General features: G+C 48.3%; 1 protein-coding gene across 1 annotated transcript in view; it reads right to left on the reverse strand.

Annotated features, from left to right (window-relative positions):
• Positions 1-2,610: 2,610 nt before the first annotated feature.
• The window catches only part of LOC142579040 (uncharacterized), a 110,322-nt gene continuing 94,064 nt past the window's right edge, over positions 2,611-18,868 (reverse strand). The window contains exons 2-3 of the mRNA XM_075688847.1: positions 10,940-11,636; positions 2,611-10,226 (exon numbers count right to left, since the gene is read on the reverse strand). Of these exons, the coding sequence (XP_075544962.1) occupies positions 9,951-10,226; positions 10,940-11,590 (927 nt within the window). The 5' untranslated portion in view covers positions 11,591-11,636 and the 3' untranslated portion in view covers positions 2,611-9,950. The remainder of the gene's footprint in view (positions 10,227-10,939; positions 11,637-18,868) is intronic.

Below are 18,868 nucleotides of genomic sequence, written 5' to 3' on the forward strand. Positions count from 1 at the left end.
ATAGGCTGGCGCATTTTAGGAAACGCAGTAGCGCTTTTGCGTCTTTGGACACAGCGGACGCACTAGCCCTCAGTCCCAAGATGTTCTCTTCTGTCAAAGGCCCGTCATCTAAGTGCCCTAAAGCTGTCCGAAGGGCAATAATTTCATCTTCGTATGTCGGGCCGCCACGAAGGGAATGTTTGATCGTTTCTTCTACGCCACATGGGCTGTGATTGGCCGCGTCCGCCTTGCCAATTAGGAATGAGTAGGCGTTCGTGAAAGAAACTCGTAGTCGCCGGTGGTGCAGTGACCTATCTTCTCGTCGTTTAAAACCGGGTAAAAGTTGCATTTTCATACGTGTGTCTAAGGCATATAGGCGCCGGCTGGTGAACTCTGGTGTATTACACATTCTTAGAGTGATAATAGGGGCAAGACTGTTGAGGAGCCAAGCTGGATCCGTTCTCGACAATAGTATCGAAGTGCTTTCTCATTCTCCACGTGCCTCGTGGGCAGCTTTGTCGGAACTTTCATTGTCAATGACGTTGCAGTGCGCAAGTAGCCACTGAAATGCCATATCGTGCCCTCTTTCCACGACTCAGCTGTGTGTGTAATCGTACCTCAGCCACCAATTGTTCATGTGGGCTGCGACGCAGAGCTAATACAAGTGATGGCAGAACTGCCTCTGAATCACAGAATATAGCACAGCGATTTGGTGACTGTTGATGCTCATAATTCCAGGTGTTGGGAAGATCTAACTCCTGTAATGGAGAGGTGCACTTGTGGCTGCCGGAGAAACCACGAAGGACACGACGATCTTGCTGCAGGCGAGAAATCGAATGGAAGAGAGGAACGACAGGAGGCTACGATGCTTGAAATTGTTGCTTCTTGTCTACTTTCTGAAAGAGAAATAAGGCGTTGAGACTGGAGTCGGGAAAGATGTCGGAGGTGAGTTCTAAGCGTGCCCGTGGCAATATAGGTACTGATTGGATGATCCCTGGCGGGGACAGGTGTTGTGGCTGTTGAGGCGCATCGCGGTGGACCAAGACAGGTTCTAAGCATTTGGGCTTGCATAGTCCCAAGCACTCTGAGATTTTGTGTCCCGGTGTTTGACAGCGCCGGTACGCTGTAACGCAAGAAAGCCATGAAGAACGCTGTGTACAGCTGGGGCGTAGACCACGCCGAAGGTCCCCGTGTTTTTCCAGCGACGGCTTTGAAAAAGTGACTGATCGAGAGGAGTCTCCTCCTTAGGTAGGTCACACGGGTGCTCCAGGAATGGTAGCGGTCGACAATGATCCGTGAAAAACCAAAGGATCCTCTTGTATAAGGTAGACTGGCCGGTAATAGACACCGGACATCCAGTCATTGATTTCCGTGTGTAGGCGACTAACGGACATTTTGCTGTTGAGACGCCGTGGCTTTGTCTCTGAAGATAAGTAGACGTCGGCGTTGTAGCCTTTTGTAATCTTGCGTGACCCTGTGGACGAGCTACTCCTGAAGCCCAGATGAAAATCTCATATGCGTAAATTGACAGACTGACCGACTGTGGCAGGTATTCCGCTAGCCCAATCGCATCTAGGTTGAACAAAACTGGGCTCAACACGCCTAGTGGAACTCCATGGCTCTTGTATTAGTCAGTAGTTTGGCCATCCTCGGTGAATACAGAGAAGCCCCTTCGGGTCAGGTAGCTCCAAATCTGCCGAAAAGTGCGGCCTCCAGTGTCAGCAGCCACGAGCGCGTCCAGGGTGGCTTCATGAGAAACGTTATGATAAGCGACCTTTTCGCCTAAAAATAGCGCTATGGCTTTTTATGACGGCGTTTGGATAATTTCATTGTTCATTTGAAGACAAGATCAAAGACACTCGATCGACGAAAGGCCACGTTGAAATGATAAACATTAAAATGCTCGGGAAACCCCTTGAAGCGCGTGAGGACACAGCTGGCGCGAGCAATAGGCCGATATGATGTTAATGCAAGGGGAGGCTTTCCTTGCGCTAGGAATGGGACAAGACGGCCACCGTTCCATTCAGAGGGAGCAACACCGTCACTCCATGAAAGGAAATGACATAACAGCATCTCCCGTAATTCATGGTGAAGATGGCGTAGCGTAGCGTACGTTACATTGTCGGATCCGGTTGAAGAGGAACGCCTGAAATTTTCGAGAGCAGCCTCCAGGTCCTCCATGAAGAATGGTTCGTCCATTGCCCAATCTTGCATGAAAGAAGCTATGTACAATTACAGATTATTTAGCAATACTTCATTACCTGAGATTGTTGCACAAAAGTATTCTCCAACATCCACTTCTCGAAGGCCTTGGTGGATAGCTCGTGCCTTAAATGGGTGACGTTGCCGAGGAGAAGAGCGAAGGCCATAGCTCGCCATATGCGAGACTAGTAAATGCGGACCAGTGAATTGTTCGAGAAAGTATGGGTATGGAAATACTCCTTATATCTTCGATAGCAACGTAAGTAGGAACGTGTTCCCTTCCACCGGTCAGTAAACCAGTGGACGCTCGAGGTAAGACATTGTAGCACTAAAGTCAGACCTAGCACTTTTAGAGAGTCCTACCGATAAATTGACAGAAATATTGAGTGCATAGAGGAGGTTTCTTGAATACAAACAGGACTGCTGAAACATTTGGCAAACAAATTTTATTTCTTCACAATCGAGAAAGCGGTAACAATGAACATGGTAATTTTTGCAGCAATATATAACATGGCACGTATACCTTTAACGCGGAATCAGTTTTTGAATACAGGGTCCATGTAAAGAAGAATCACATAAGAGAACACTTGTATGGCTTTATTTAACACACTGACGTAAGAGAAGCATGCGACAGAAGTTACACGGGGTGCAATGCCTTAGTCCAAACTGGCTGGGCAGGATGCATTACACTTGCGCACTTTTCACGACATAGCCACCGTTTCTGAGAGCGTTTAGTCCACTTATTCTTTTTTTCTTTTTCACTAAAGTGTTAATCAGATACTTATTTTTTCGCAACAGCCGGTATGCCTTATTAAAGTCTTCACAACTGAGAGTACACGAACATTCGGCCTGTCCTTGGTACTGTCATTGGTACTGTCATAATTGCGTGACAGTACTGTCACGCAATTATTCTCATGTCAAAACAGAACAAGAACTAATTCGGTTGAACAGCTCGGCACTTACAACTTTCTTGGTCAACTACTTAAAAAAAAAGAAAATAAATATATGATTGTTCATTTTGCTGAAAGAGAGGATCGTCGATTGAGCTGGCTGGTGACGTTACTTATTGGAATAACGCAAACGAGATCAACCATGCAAGTAAACGGGAAAAAAAAGATGTGTCGCACGCTTTTTCCTTCACTTCTGCATTTTGCTTTGTCACGCACTGTTTCTTCTCATGCGTATTGTTATACCGCTATTACCACATATAGAGCAAGTGTTACCAAGTAAACACCTTCTGTAAAAGCCCATTCCTTATAGTTACGCCGGCTTAGGAGCAAAAAAAAAAAGAAGCAGTAAATTATATGCCTTACGTGTGATTAGCGACACACTAAAGCTTCACGTTGTTGCTGCGAAGTGAATGAACGTAAAACTTGCCTTGAAGAAAATGACGCTTAGGGAGTGGGAAAAAAACACTATAGTGACTGGCCTCAGGTGGTCATGTTGAATTATGGTCTGCTATTATGACTTTTTTACTGTGTGCTACTTAATGCTGTATGAGTGGTGTCAGTTAGTACACAGTGCAATAATTTTTCAGCATACCCTATCCTTATGCGTCATGGTTTCGCGAAATTAGCTCTGCAGAATGCTGAGTGAAAATGCTGATATTTACACAAGAATTCCCGGCATTCCATTCTATACTGCACATCAGCGAAAATCAGTCTAATCCTACGCGCTCGCGTAAATGGCTGCAATGTGTGAGAAGTGCCCGAGAGTTATTATTTTCCAGATATTATTGTGCAGAACACGAAGTAACAAAAATACATTCATCTTATTTTATTTATCTTTTGTTGCTGTGCTATGCAAATGAGGTTTACGAGTACCTTGAAACAGTGTTTCAAAGGCGATTGATGTAAAGGGATGAGGCAGATTCGAACACTTCAAACGACAAACTGCTTCAACCCGACAGACAGCTTCAAAGGACAAATCACTTCGTATGCCTTGTGTTGTTTACAAGAAGTTTGCGATTACATGCTGGGGAACTTTATTGAGATCACGAGAAGCCCATACACAACGCCCTTCGCGCCACATATTTACAGACATGCCTTCGCGTATTCGGCATTTGAACACATTTTCCGCTGGACAAGAGTAGATAATGTATAGTAGATAATTCCTCGCTGTCACGAGTCCAACAACTTGTAGCAGGAGTACCGGCTCAACGCTTAAGGGGCGAGGGGAAGTGGGGAGAGCTACTTGATATCGATTCGAGCGTTAGATTCAATCTACACGTCACGAGTAAGCGTTTCCTGTAAATAAACCCGGTGCATTCTCTCTCATATTGCTCATGTATAAGTAAACTGCCTTTTTCCTGGCCTCGTAAGCGTGTCGTGGCAATATGGAGATAACAAACTAATTTGCTAGGTTACTCACGAAATTTCTTTTTTACAATGTTTCTTGTTCATAACGTTTGTCATAGCCAGGAACTGCCTCTGATTGTGGAGAAGGAGGAAATGAAGGAAGAAGGCAGGGATGTTAAAGAGAGATGAGTCTGGTTTGCTACCCCACACTGTGGGACAGAAAAGGTGGAATAGAAAGATGAGATGGAGATAGGGAGCAATTGCAAAACTAAAAGGGCCAATGTGGGCCAAACAATTTTAGAAGCGGTACGCTTACTCCTTCTTCTTCTTCTTCTTCTTCTTTCTTTCTTTTTCTGCTCACACTTTTTTTTCGCACCCGTGGTGCTACGGGGTCTGCGCGGAGCATTCATTCAGCTACACACACGCGTGTCCTATGTACAGATCATACACACATAATACATCTCGGGCGGAGTGTTGTAATCCACGCAACCTGTAGAACTCGTAATTCGCGCGGCTTAGTGCACGCTGCTTTGGCCCCTAGCGAGTCAAGGAGAGACAGTTACCAAGCGCTATACAGTCCTCAAGGAGACGACGACAATAAAGCTCAAAAACGGATCGGGACTAAGTCTGCCCCGGAACGCACTGCAGGTTACTGGCGAATGGCCAGCCATGCCGGCACAACAAGCTGCTTTTCGCTGCGGGAGCTAATTGAGGCGATGTGATTAATATCTCCGCCAAGTAATCTCTCTTGCAGACTCAACCACACACGCACTCGCTCGCTTACTCACACTATATGTGTCCATCTTAACCAGACGAATGAAGGTTTTCTTTCTTTCAAGAAAGATGAAAGTTCACGACAAACAAACACAGACCTGCAAACAGAAAGTGTCCGCGCGGTGGTTTGGTGCCACATTCTGTTGTAGGACTGCGTGCAAATTATCTCGGTTACATCGTTTAGTTATACGATTTATTTGAGTATGCTGAAATGTACACGTAGATTTGGTCATGCTTGGTGGGAACGTGAAGGTGATTTCTTAGTATCGGAAACTGCCTGCGCTGCACGCAGACAAGCACGCTTAATGGCGTCTCTCCATACGTAAATTAAACATACACGCCATGAAATCGTACCTGCCAACCCTGAGCTCAAATCAATACTCTCCATCATGACACGCTGTGGTAACTTGGAGAAAGGCCTTGTGGTTCTTCGCCACTATAGGAAGGAACGCCGCGCGAACAAAGCAGGCAGTGTATTTACAAGGGAGACCACTACGAAAGAGGAGGACCTGATTTGCACTGCAGATCATCAGAAGTGCTTGCGTTTTGGTTTGAAAAGAAAAAAGAACTCCATATCGTGTTGCTTTCTCGAATTTCAGAAGTGCTTAGCATGCAGGCACGGACAAATTGTTATTAGGACAACATCCCGCTGACCAATGTCAGAAGGAAGAAAATTTACATTGCGCGATCCCTGCAGATCCGACACGCTTTCTACCGGCGTTCCGTCAGACTCGTGATTACGCGACCAAGTTATGCTACAATCGGCACAGTTTCAGCACTGGTAACATGACCACACCCACGGCATGAAATAACCTTTTCGTGCTTATCTTCAGTGCAGACGGCGCAACAAACACGACCTACGTAAGCAACGTGCCAGGGCTCATGAACGTCATCTAAGAGTATAAATAGTGCATTTATGTACAAGTGTGGTTTATATTAGTTGTATACCTTACGTACACACATACACATAATTCGCACCATTTCGACGAGTATACGCGTTCAAAGCACTGCGCGCAATTCGCCTGAGAAAAAGAAAATGCGTGAATAACAGCTACAGTCGGCACAACCTCGCGAGAAGCGTTGAAAAGTACACCGGTAAGCAAAACGAAGCGGTAAGGAGTTGGCAAGGCATACGGAGGAGATGGTCCGGACTATATTTACTGACGGTGTTCCTTTGGTTCTACGTGTGTAGAGGTGCGCTTCGGCACACCGACACTACAGGGGTTTTGAAAGTGTGTACTCTGAAGATGCTCCCGTGGTGTCGTTCCAGTCGACGACACGGCAAGACGGCTTTGCATGTCGTAAAACGCCTCCAGGTGTGGCATCCAGATACGCTAAGCAGCTCGGCGAGAGAAAACGGTTGTCGTGGGGTCATCGTCCTGCACACGAACGCGAAACCGCACTCACAGGGGGAGAACGACGTTTCTTGTCTTTCTAGAAAAAAAAAACGAAGGCTCGTACAGTTGCTCACCTAACACCCCTACACATGGGCAGCAGTCGCTCCGCTGGCGTCGTGACCGAGAAAGCGTGTGGCCAGTGTGCTGTCGAGCCGGATTGAAACTCGATCAACTTAGTCAACTCGTACTCGATAAAACGTGCCGCAAATACCGGGTGATCTTTTTCTCAGTAGAACATAGTTATCAAAACATCTGCCACAGAAAGTGTGATACTGTCAAATCATCTGAACCGATTGAAAAGGCGGTCATTAGTTAGACAAAAAATGGTAGAGTGATGTTAGGTAAATAACAGTGTTTCACTAAATAACTTTATGGATTCACTTCAGGGCACATGTCCCGATTTCACAATCGAAGCCGATCAGTGAATAAATTACATCCATTTGGCATAAATCCCTCGATTAGCACCCGTATCGAGAAATACACCCTTACATGCTAAGGAGGAATGCGCGATGTTCGAATGAACACATATTTCACACAAAAAAAGAAAGCTCTCACAAGTGCTCAGTAAAGTGACGCCGTTTCAAGGGAGAAACGCGCCGTTCGCACCATGAAGAGGATTTGCAAAAAAAAAAAGAAATAAATAAGCATAAACCGCTTCGGCGCCTCGACCTTAGCAGTCGCCAGGCCATGCGGTGCTGCTCCTTAGGCAATGCTGGCACTCTGAAAATCTAGAGAGCTCTAGTAAAGAAGTAGTATTGTTTTCCTTACTGCCAAGACGTGACCTCCGAGACCCGGTGCAACTTAGGAGGTCAGCGCTAGGTCTAAGAAGACCCAAACGCGCCACGAATGTTACTGTCCCGGCAAGGCATGAAACGGTTTGCGTTATGCCTTTCGCAGAGACTGTGCGCGCCTTTCCACTTCCTTTAGGACAGAGAGCATGTCACATTAGATGCACGAAGGAATATTTATAAAAAGTGGAAAGACACGAATGAAACATACTGGGTGCAGTGTACGGCAACTCCAACTTAGCACATATACGTAGAAGAAAATTGGAGTAGGCCGGAAGGAAAGGTTTCTAACCTCCACACCTTATCCCCAAGCTAAGCCCCATGGTAATCGCCGTCAATCCGTGAACTTGATCATTACAGGCCGAGCAAGCTTCGCGGCGTTCATTCTGTATTAAAGCAAGACTCAAGATATTGGAGAACTGTCGCTGAATTCGGTAGGATAGTCAGTTTGTGAATTCGTTCTTTCATTTACCGCGTGTGCACAATGGACACTGGACAAACTTTGAAAGTTCGCGGCGGACGGTTGTAGTATGCGCGGGGACGTTACAGCTCATATTGCGTGTATATAGTGCGCGTAGGACAGGAATGTATCGTATGTACATTATAGCTCAGTGCTTCGCGTGAAACAGGAGGTCTTAAGCAAGCTGTGCTAACTCGCGGCTAGTCGGTTGATATATGCACAACACTACTTTCTCGCCCAGGGACAAGCTTGAAATGCTCGGCGCTCTCAAAGCATAACACTGTTGGAAAGGCCCGCTGTGTCTATCGACATGTGCAATGGGTCAGGTGACGCGAAACAGTTACAGTCAGGTAAATTAAGATGCACCGTTATTAGTAAATGAAAGACATTGCCTTTTAAGTTCGTTCAGAAAAACAAGCGTTTGATTTACGACCTACGGCACGAGCCGGTTCAGACTGAACTTGGTATTTTTCTGAAGCTTACGAACGCTATTCACTTGACCCCGTGGAGTCATACACGCGTGACTGCAGCTGTCGTCAAGCCACAGATTATCAGAAAGCATGTATAGCTTCATCAGCTCCAAAGCAATATAAACTGGAGGTCTCAAACGCGTGACCAGTGGTCCCTATCAGGTTTAGCGGTCAAGCTTCAAGGAGGTCTTTCATTACTGCGGGATCAGACCCGGCGTTGCCCTCTTGAACATGCTCATCCTATTGCAGTCCATCTAGCCTAAGCCGCAGGTGGAGGTGTTGGCATCCGTCTGAAACACTCCGTCATGTGGTTTGCGTGGAGCAATTTCCCCGGAACCATGGGAAATGCTTGGTGGCAGAAGTGACAGCGGGGACGCCTACACAAGGTGACAAACAGTTACGTTTCTGGTGCTGCAATGTGGGGGCAAAGTTCGTACGGGCAACCATTCTGACCATCGTAGTGTTCTGTACACCCCTTCGCCACCGGTCACACTCCACTTCCAAATGTGCTACATGTATTGACCCTCTCGAACGTTCGCGGCCCCCACCCCGGCGTATGTCAGCGTGGGTGCATCTTCTTCAGGTCTGATACTTTCTCTCTGGTTCAATCACAGCCGTACTAACTGCAAATTCCCCCAACAAGCGATTCCCCTCATACGAAGGTTGAGCAATCAAGATAGATTGCCCTGTTGTGCTAGAGAGCCCCGTTTGCGAGGGTGCGGCGACAGTTCACTTCACTTGTGCAGTGACTTTGCATTTTTCGGCATACGCTGTAGCAAACCGAACGTAACGAAACACCGAGATTGGGCCTCTCTTTAAGCCGTGCGAGCTTGTCGCGTGGTACTGCCGTAACAGCATCCGTCTATTGAAACCACGTGAAAACAGCGTGAGTACGTGCTCTGGATCAGAGACGGACTGCAGGAGAGCGAAAGAGTGGCAATTACCAACCATTGCTGATTCGCAGGCTGTGGATTGCGCTCCGTCGCAGCAAGCTATAGCGGTGACCAACTCTAAGAAACGCGGCGCTGCGCATGGCGCTCCGTCAGCTGCAGCAAGCAGCCGTTTGTAAAACGGAAACTTGGCTTTGCTGCTCGCCGCCGCGTGGAGAAGATAGATAAAAATGCTGCGTGTGCGCTGAAGACGGAGACAACCGCAGTACACGTGGGCACCGGCGGCATGATACTGTGATTCTTCATTGCGCTCTAAACATGTGCCCTCAACGAGCTTGGCAGTCGGCTTTTGGCGAATGTGCCTTCCGCTCCTTATGGTACAGTTCGGTACCGGTACCATAAGCCCTGTAACAATCAATCTATCAATCAACTTCTTTCTTCGAAAAAAAAAAAAGGATCCAAGACAATTAAACGCTCGTAACAGGAACAACGACTACGTCACGAACATTCTGTCTGCCGCAAACGCGGCGAAAGAGCACGACAGGTTAACGAGCGAAGACCCTGAAATTCTTCACAGCGAGAGAGAGAAAACTCGAGTCCTCTGCGAAGGCTGGGAGTTGTAACAGGTGAGAATCTGAACGCTGTGTTTCACCGCAGCAAGCGTCTGTCTGCGCATCGTTCACAAGGCTCTTTTCAGGACGTCTGCTCGTTGGAGGCTGCGGCAACGAGTTGGGGCTGCGGCGACGGGGCGTGCGTGCAGACGTGTGCGGCTTCGCAGGCTCCGCCGGGCCTCCCGCTGGTACTGGCGACGCTGGCTTCATGATGGCCGCGCGGCATGCCATCAGGCGTCGCGGCTCGCTCGACTCCCGCGGCGGTCGAGGAACCCTGGGTGTGCACGCCGTGTTCGGGGCTGTTGCGCGAGTGCAACCCCGATGAAGGCGGGGGCAGCTCGGGCACAATGAACTGCACCTGCGGCGATAGACAAGAGCACAGACGTGAGGTTAGTCTATATGCGGAGGTAAAATGATCGGGCGAAGTATCTATGTGCCGTTGAGAATCATGCGCGGTGTATGCCTTGTCGTGATTCATAGGCTGCTGGCAAGAGGAGCTGTAGCAGAACTAGCAAGTATACACCTTTTTCTGGCATTGGCTAGATTTAGGACTTCTTGTCAGTTATACGTTATTTAAGTCTTCCTCGCGCTTTCCATGTGCTCTTTGATTTATGAATCTTAGGGAAAATATGCAAGTAATGTGCATCGGGAGGGAGATTGCTACGTGTGGCATGAACAGTGGTCGTAAATATTTATTCCAGGCTCGGCTGAAAGACGGGGTGTCGACTCATTTTCAGCTGTAGCTGCGCGGCTCTTAGTTTGTCTACGTCTATCCACACGGGTGTCATCAAAGTACGGAGGAAGGAGACTGACAAATCGTGCTTAAAACCTTTGTTGTGTGTGTGTGTCTTTGTGTGTGTGCTTCGTGCCAAATCTGACAATCCCCCTTTCACACACACACACACACACACACACACACACACACACACACACACACACACACACACACACACACACACACACACACACACACACACACACACACACACACACACACACACACACACACACACACACACACACACACTCCTGGCATTCCTGGCTGTTGTATACCGCCGCCGCGCTTCGCACCTGCGTGTGCGGGTGGTGCTTCTTCTTCTGCGAGGCGAGCCGGAAGCTGCGCCGCAGCGGCGCGCAGTTGGGGTACGCCCTCTGGGACACGTCGTCCCCGAAGAGCAGGTCGCCCGCGCGGCGCCGCAGGCTGCGGTTGCGCATGCTGCCCGCGGCGCCGACGCCGATCCCGCTGCCCAGCTCTCCCTCCTCGTCGTCGTCATCGTACGAGCGGCCCGTGACGCGGTCGTAGACGAGCGTCACCAGGATCACGACCAGGATGAGCCCGCCCACGATGGTGAGCATGATGCCGATGGAGGCGAGCGTCTCGGTGGCGACCAGCACGGCGCCGCACAGCAGCGCCAGGAAGGCGAACACCAGGTTGAGGATGAGTCCGCAGCAGCGGCGCGTGCACAGGTACAGCGCCAGCAGGCCCGGGATCACGATGGGGCTCGAGATGAGCAGGTACTCCCACGAGGCGCGGCCGGGCGGCTGGGACACCGTGAGCGCGATGGCGAAGCACAGCCCGATGCCCAGCACCGAGAGGAACGCGAGCACGCCCAGGTAGCGGCACAGGCGGCGCCATTTCGGCCGCTGGCTCTGCAGCGGGTTCTCGCCGGCGCTCTCGCTGATGGCGATCAGGCCCGGCGCGTAGTTCTCGGCCGCCCACATCGTCACATGCCGCCGCCGGGCTGCTGCTCGTTGGCCGCCGGCCGCTCTGCGAACGCCACGTTGCGGGAGGTTGAATTTTCGAACGAACATCCCATAACGACAGCGTCTGGCACAGCGTGACAAGAGTCGTTGGCACATGAGCGGGGGGTGTTTCGGTGTGCAAAGCACTGCGCCTTCTACCAAATTTTGTTGTTAATTAACAAATTATACTTTTCAGAGTAACTTAAGCAGCGGCAAGCATTTCCGTCTCGCGTTAGGGCTCAAATGCGAAGATTACAGGTGCCTCACGGTCATAGCTATATTTATAGAAGATCTGTATTATCTAAAGAAAAGAAAGCAAGACACCTTGTATAATAGCTCCTAATAAGCGCAGGTCTAAAGCACCTGCCGAAACTATGTAAAGCCAACCTCCATTCCCCCTTCCTGCCCGCAAAAGAGAAGGTAAATAAATTGCGGCTGCGTTACTGCTATCAAAACAGGGTGAAAGAACTAAGAACAATCTGCAAAAGCAGCACTAGCCACAGGATCACAAATAGAAGAAACAAAACAAGCACTGCTTTATTTTATCTTTTGTTTTGGAATTTTGCTCGACCAAGTGACCCAACTTTGCACTCCCAATAAACAAGTTTCAAGATTAGGAATAAGATTCCAACCATATAGAAATGCCAAGTGGACGAGGAAGTTACACATCAATACTGGAAATGAGCCAGTGCCAATGAATGGCCAGAATAGTGAAGTGCTGAAAGCGAAAGAAAAAGGAACGTGCTCAGATAGATGCTTTGACTCACGGGAATCTATCGACGTGAACTATAAAGCGCGACGCCGCAAGTGGGTGATCTCCTCATGACATGGATTTGCCTTTCCTCCAGTCTATGCAAGTAGCCTCGTCAATTATGTGAATTTCGATGAATGATCCTCTTTGCCTAATTTACTCTCTCTCAACATCTCAGCAGCCATTCTCAAGTCTGCTTTAAATTTACGCGCCAGCTTCTTGAGCAACACTAAGTTCTTGGACCTTGGTGCAGCACTGTTAGCTCTTTAAACGTATGGAAGGCACTGTTAGTCTGCTTGCGGTATGCTGGTCTCGACCAGACATTTTAACGCGGCAGCATTAAGGGCTTGGTGTCGCAGAAAGTGTGGCGTTGGCGGAGTTGTCCGTGGACGAAAACTGCCGTACATATGCATATGGCGCGCTTTGTTAGATGGCATGCGGCATATGCGGGTATGCGGGTTATATTGCTACATAAAATTATCACTGAAGTTGCTCATACCTTGCCTTACATTATTGACAAAGTTATTCCTCGGCATTTTGAGAATTACAGCCTACAAACAAATGTGATGAAACAAAACACTGACGGCGCGTGCCTTTAATGTTAAATCTTCTCAGACTTAAATGTTAGAAGTGCGAAGCAATAACAGACACCTGAAACTGACGCAATTTTCTTGCCGTGACTGGGCTCCAGCTTCGGGATCGGCCCACGCAACAGGTCGCGTTTCTACCAGAAAGCTCGCCTTCGTGCATAACGTTCACCGTCAGCGTTTCCCGGTAAACATTATAGTTACATAAGCTGCATTTTCCGGGAAGCGTGAGAAGCAGTCAAGGATGTATTTGAGTGCTATTGAGTTCCACTCTTAAAAGCGATGCTTAAGCGTAACCAAATATTTTTTTGTTTAGATCGAGAAATTCCGGAGTTCCACGTGCCAACACTACGACAGGGGGATGAAGCATGCCCTAACGGGGCCCTTGGGATTATTTTGACCACCTGGAATTCTTTAGCGTGCGCCTAAATCAGAGTAGCCGAGCGTCTTTTTAATTCCACCCCATCGAAATGCGGCGGAAATTGAACACGCGACCTCGAGCACAGCAGCGGACACTTTTGTTGCCTGTTGCCACTTGTGTAGCTTGTTTTCGCGTGCGTTTGATATGTATGAGTTGGTCATTTCATGGGTCACCAATGACACATGTGTGGTCAGACGAACATTTCCAAGATCGTACAAAGAATGTCTCTGTCTTTCTCGAGCCACACACAAAGCCAGATGCTAGACTTCTGCGATGTGGCTGTGAAAAAGAAAGGACGAAAAAGTGTTAGTAAACAAAATAACCTAATCAAGCGCAGCAATTGATATGTCACTGGCTCTACAAAAAGCGCGCAATAATGCTGGGTGTCCCAGCTAAAGTTATCCAAGCTGCTTGTTTAACTTGTTTAACTTGTTTAACTTGTATAAATCTTCCTTTTTTACAATTAGCCAAGTAATTAGTAGGCAAAAATCCCCTTCGTGGTGGAAGATGACTGAACATCGTATAGATCTCATAGCCAGAGAGAGAGAGAGAGAGAGAGACAGAGAAGTCGTAAAGGAAAGGCAGGGAGGTTAACAAGACTGAGCCCGCTATTCTGCAAGGGGGGAGGGTATTGAAAGAGGAGAGGCAAGAGTGAAATTCACACTTTGCACAGTTACACAGATAAGCGTTCATCGCTGACCAATAGTCACACGCGGTCATATAGGCGGGTGCATTTCAAAAAACGCAGCAGCGCATTTGTAGCCAGATTATCTTTATAGATATATAAATATACAAGCTTGTTTAACATTAGCTGGGACAACCTATACTTACATTTGTTTTTCCTCGATGTCATTTTTTTTTTCAGTAACCAGGGGAGGTATTCTGTAGGAGTCCACCTAGTGGACTGTCCATTTTGGCCGCTGCTGATTGGCTGGGGCCGCTCGTCTCCTCCTCGCTCGTACTGGTGCATCCAATCAGTAGCAACCGAAATGGACAGTCCACTAGGTGGACTCTTACAGAATACCCTACCCAGAACTATCTTTCGTCATGAATTTCAAGCTAAAGGCCTGCATTTCCTCAAGGTCAATCCGCAAGTTAAGCCATGACACTTAAGCTCTTCTGGCTCTTTATTTGCACCGGAGCCCCTGTACATTTTCTAATCCTATTAACCCTGGCGCTACTTGAGAACGTTCAGACTGTGTGACCGACTATATGTAGCGCGTTGGTGCGCGGCACTTTTTTCCTTCTCTATTTATATTTTTTTAACTCTTCTCTCCTTTCATCACCTTTCACTCCCTTTACCCTTTCCTTCGGCCCTCGGTGACCATCAACATTTACACCGACTAACCTCTCTGTGTTTCCCTCTTGTTTTCCTCCTCCTAATTGAACCTGTGCTTACAGATTTCGTGACTCTCGAACAGAGCTCTCTGATAAAAGCTGAACCTAAGGCGTCCCAACTTAAACGTCTGACCGCTACGCAATAACACTGCGTTCGGCGAAAAAGAAAGAAAGAGAGAGAAGGAAAGAGGAAGAAGATGAGCCACTCCTGCGAGAACATGGGCGCGCTGACTTATTCGCAAGTCTTTTGCGCTGTTTAAATCTTTCACAGAAGACAACGATGATCCAGTTTTGGGAACGAGCGATTTCGCGTTACGACATTCAGACGTTTACGCTAGTGAAACCTCGGTATCCAAGAAACTACTGTGGAGAAGCTTTATGCGCGCGCTAAATTTATTTCAGCACCTTACTATAGCTGAACAGCAGTTCGAAGACTTCCGTCATACAGACTACTCCAGCGCACGCAAGAATTAAAGAGCCAACGCAGGAACTTGGAGCGCTCATTACTTGATATTTTCCAGCGTTCTACGTGTCGGTTTCCATGTAAGGGCTTCCGGGTAACAACCGTTGCGAGCGCGAACGCGTCAATGAACGTGAATGAAAACGTAAACGAACGAACCGCCCAGAGGTCTTCTTGTTCATTAAAACAGCTCTTCTCACTGTTGTTTTCAAAACACGCACTGCGCAGCTAAGTCAACCGGTCCCGTCGCGGCTTAGTAATTTGCCATCGTGCAGACTGTAAAGGACAATGAGCGCGTTTCCTGAGCACAATGTTAGAAATAAAAAGGGTTCCAGTCAATGACAAAGTCAACAGCTATCATGCAGTCGGTGAGCCAAGAGACGGACGAAAGGTTTCTGAAGAAAGCGAGTTGCAAGTAGCGAGCGCGAGGAAGATGTGAAAACCATGACGGAAAGACCCAGGCGGAAAGCTTTATCTGCCCACCAGTTTTGAAGATTCTAGTATTTTTCTTTTTTTTTCGCATGCAGCTCACCTGCTTCTTTCACGAACAAGACTCCGGAGAGCGGGGCGCAGACCGAGAAGTGCCCGTGACCCGAAGTTATTCCCCCGTCACCTCGCGAGTCTTACATTCTAGCGAGAAGCTTTCTTTTTCTCCGTCTCCCCCGCAAAACAATGGGCGCGTCGATGAAGCGCAAGCCTCCCTTCAGATCGCGCGCCGGTTTCCTGTATTCTTCGCCGAGAAACCGATAGCCGAGAATCGGAGGAGCACCATTCCACCATTGGGATCCGGGCGCCGAAAGTGCGGCCGTATTGATTTCCGCGGTAGCCGGTGAATGAAAAACAGTGCCGCTTTCTTTCGCCGGGGTGGATATCAGCCTAACTAACGACGCGATATTCACACCAGTGAAGGGGAAGAAGAATAAAAGAAAGAAGAACATTTTTGGCGGTCCCCAGTCGAGAGCGATTCCAGCGGCTCTGGACTGATTCCCTGCCACAATAGGATATCCGCGATGACGGCGCCATTTTTTCAAGAAAACCTTTTTCTTTGAGACGCGCACAACCTCGGTTTTCTTTGTCCGCCACAGTAGTGCCTGGTCTGGCCTCAGAGAAACGTTGTCAGGATTGGGGGCTCAATCCCATCGCTCGTGATCCGTTGTCAAGAGTGGAGTCCGGCATGAATTCGAAGGTAGCTGGCCCATGCCGTCGTCCAACTTATCCACGCTGAGGACGTTGATGAAGGGAAGGACTGCTTCTCACCGAGAACGAGGAATATGGGTTTATTTACAGTATTTATATCAGTCTAACATGACTGTTTGAGAAAGTACGTCAGTCTAACATGACTGCTCGAGACAGAGTCTCAGTCCAACGTGACTGCTTAAGAAAAGTGTGTCGAGCATTCGCACAACAGCAGTTTTTAAACATTCGGTCCTCCCGCGACACAAGGTGACGCGAACGTTCGTTTAGTCATCGCAAACTAGCCGCCTCTCCGCAGGACGGTTTACACACACACATGCACACACACACGTGTTCACGGTCCGAAACCGACACCACACGAATTTCGTAGAACTCGGAGCCGTTTCGGGTAGCGCGTTGTCTTGCGTCTTGGTCGGTGCGTGGGAAGGAGCCTCCGTCGGCGCTCCCGCGGCAGCTACCCCGCCCGTAGGAGATCAGGTCCGCGTTGTCGTGTTGCGCACAAAGCCTGCTTCGTCGAACTCCTTCCGTCACAACGCATCCTAGCTGAAGCGACGGAGAGTGGAGGATGCGCGTATTGATACCGACACAAAGTCGACTTAGCCACGCCATGTCTAGAGGTTGGCGGCGGCATTCCAAGATGAGGTTGCCACCGCAGGCGTACGAAGACCACGATGATGACGACTCGACAGGAACGATGACGGCCCGTCGCGGTACCAGAATGGGATCCTCGGTGGCGAAGAATTCATTTTTCATACCCTCAGGGCTTTTCAATGTATTAAAAGAGGGCAGTATAGGTTACTGGGCATATCACTAAAAATTCAAGAAGAAATAATAATAAACAAGCTAAATGAAGTGTAAATGCTGCGGCAGGAAAACAATGAGCAGAAGAAAAGGAGAAAAAAAAAAGATATTAGCAAAATATGGCATACACCAGCGTGTGAAACTGCGGTCTAGTAAGTAGCGTAGGTTAACTAATCGCGAGTTTATATCGAGCTGTATGACAACAGCTTCCGCCGTAGAAACAACCGGCTGACAAGCACGATGATGACAGCCGCCACGAATGACCGCCGAAGTATTCTTAAGCGCTATCGACGTAACAAATGGCTGGCGAAGGGGAGCCGGCGCAGGGAAGCTGTGGACGCGACAGGAATAACGGCATCGAAGAATGAGAATATTGATCCAGAGCCGGCGGAAGAGGCGGGCAAGGTGATGCGAGAAGAAGGTAAACTGCAGAGCGGAAGCGGCGGTGCCGATACGACTAGCCGCTGGAGGCGATGCGATCGAACGTGGGCTCAGGGGAAGAGCGCGCGTTCGTGTCTTTTTGTAACACCTAAGCTGATCCAGCGCCCGAGAACTCCGCGATAAGGAGGGCAGAGATTGGAATTACTGGGCCCCAGTGATGACAAAAGCAAACGAGGCCGACGGTCATTATATGCTCGTTATTACATACATAGAGTATGTGAGGTAGAGAAAAAAAGAAAAATAAGGGAGAAGGCAAGGATGCTAACCGGAAAGTCATCTGGTTGGTCACCTTTCACTGGGGTAGCAAAACAGGGAAAAGGAGAGAAGAGGGAATTAGAGAGAGTATGCACGGAAAGGCAGGGAAGTATAGGGAGAAAGAGATCAAGACGCGGTGATTATTTGCGAGCGCGCGGACGGCGCCAAGCAGTTGAAGGCATTCGTGAAGGCCAGTCGCCCTCAAGAAGCTTAAAAGTGTAAAAGCATAAACGCATAAAAGGCGGCCGTGCAGTGATTTCTTCCAACGGAAATTGGTTTCACGACAATTCTCGTCTCGTCTTTGGACGCAGACTGCTCGCAAAATTAAGAATGTAAGGTTCTAAACGCGGATACTACTCAAATGATGCTATTTGTTTCGCATTCGAAATGAATTAGTTAATTAATTCTACAAAAAAGAAGAAAGAGGAAGGAAACGAGACTTCTAAGCGAACACGTGGACAGAGTGTTGCATTTGTATGCACATTGCAAAAGGCCGAGCAGCTAGTTCATTTAAGCATCCTTTCCCGTGTCAGGCACTTTTCTCGGGAATCGTAACTATAGGAAGCTTGTCACGAATGCATTGAACACGACAGAAGCGGAACGGTTCAAAGGAGCTTGCTTTAACCAGAAAATTGGCCATCGTCGAAGGCACAGTGGAGTAGGAAGCCGTATGCTCACTCTTCAAAATCAGCGCGGGGCAAACGGCACACAGGCTCTAAGAAACAAGTGTCAAATAAGATATACGCCCTGTTCTCGTGCTTCGTTGCAGACGAGCGCGTCAAGTTTTGCTGCAATTTCAGTGTCAATGACACGTTCTGCTAAAAAGTCAAAGCCTCTTTCTTAAATAAAGGTGGCTGAACGCGAACCTTTTCCCCAATGCAAACTGAATCAAAAGCCAAAGCCAACGACCACGCAACGAATCCAAGAAATTCTGAGCGACCCGATGGTATGCATATGTGACTTCATTGCTTCTTTAGGATTGTATTTTCCAGATCCTAAGACGAGCCAG

The sequence above is a fragment of the Dermacentor variabilis genome, chromosome 4 (assembly GCF_050947875.1).
Source record: "Dermacentor variabilis isolate Ectoservices chromosome 4, ASM5094787v1, whole genome shotgun sequence".
NCBI classification, from domain to species: Eukaryota; Metazoa; Arthropoda; class Arachnida; order Ixodida; family Ixodidae; genus Dermacentor; species Dermacentor variabilis.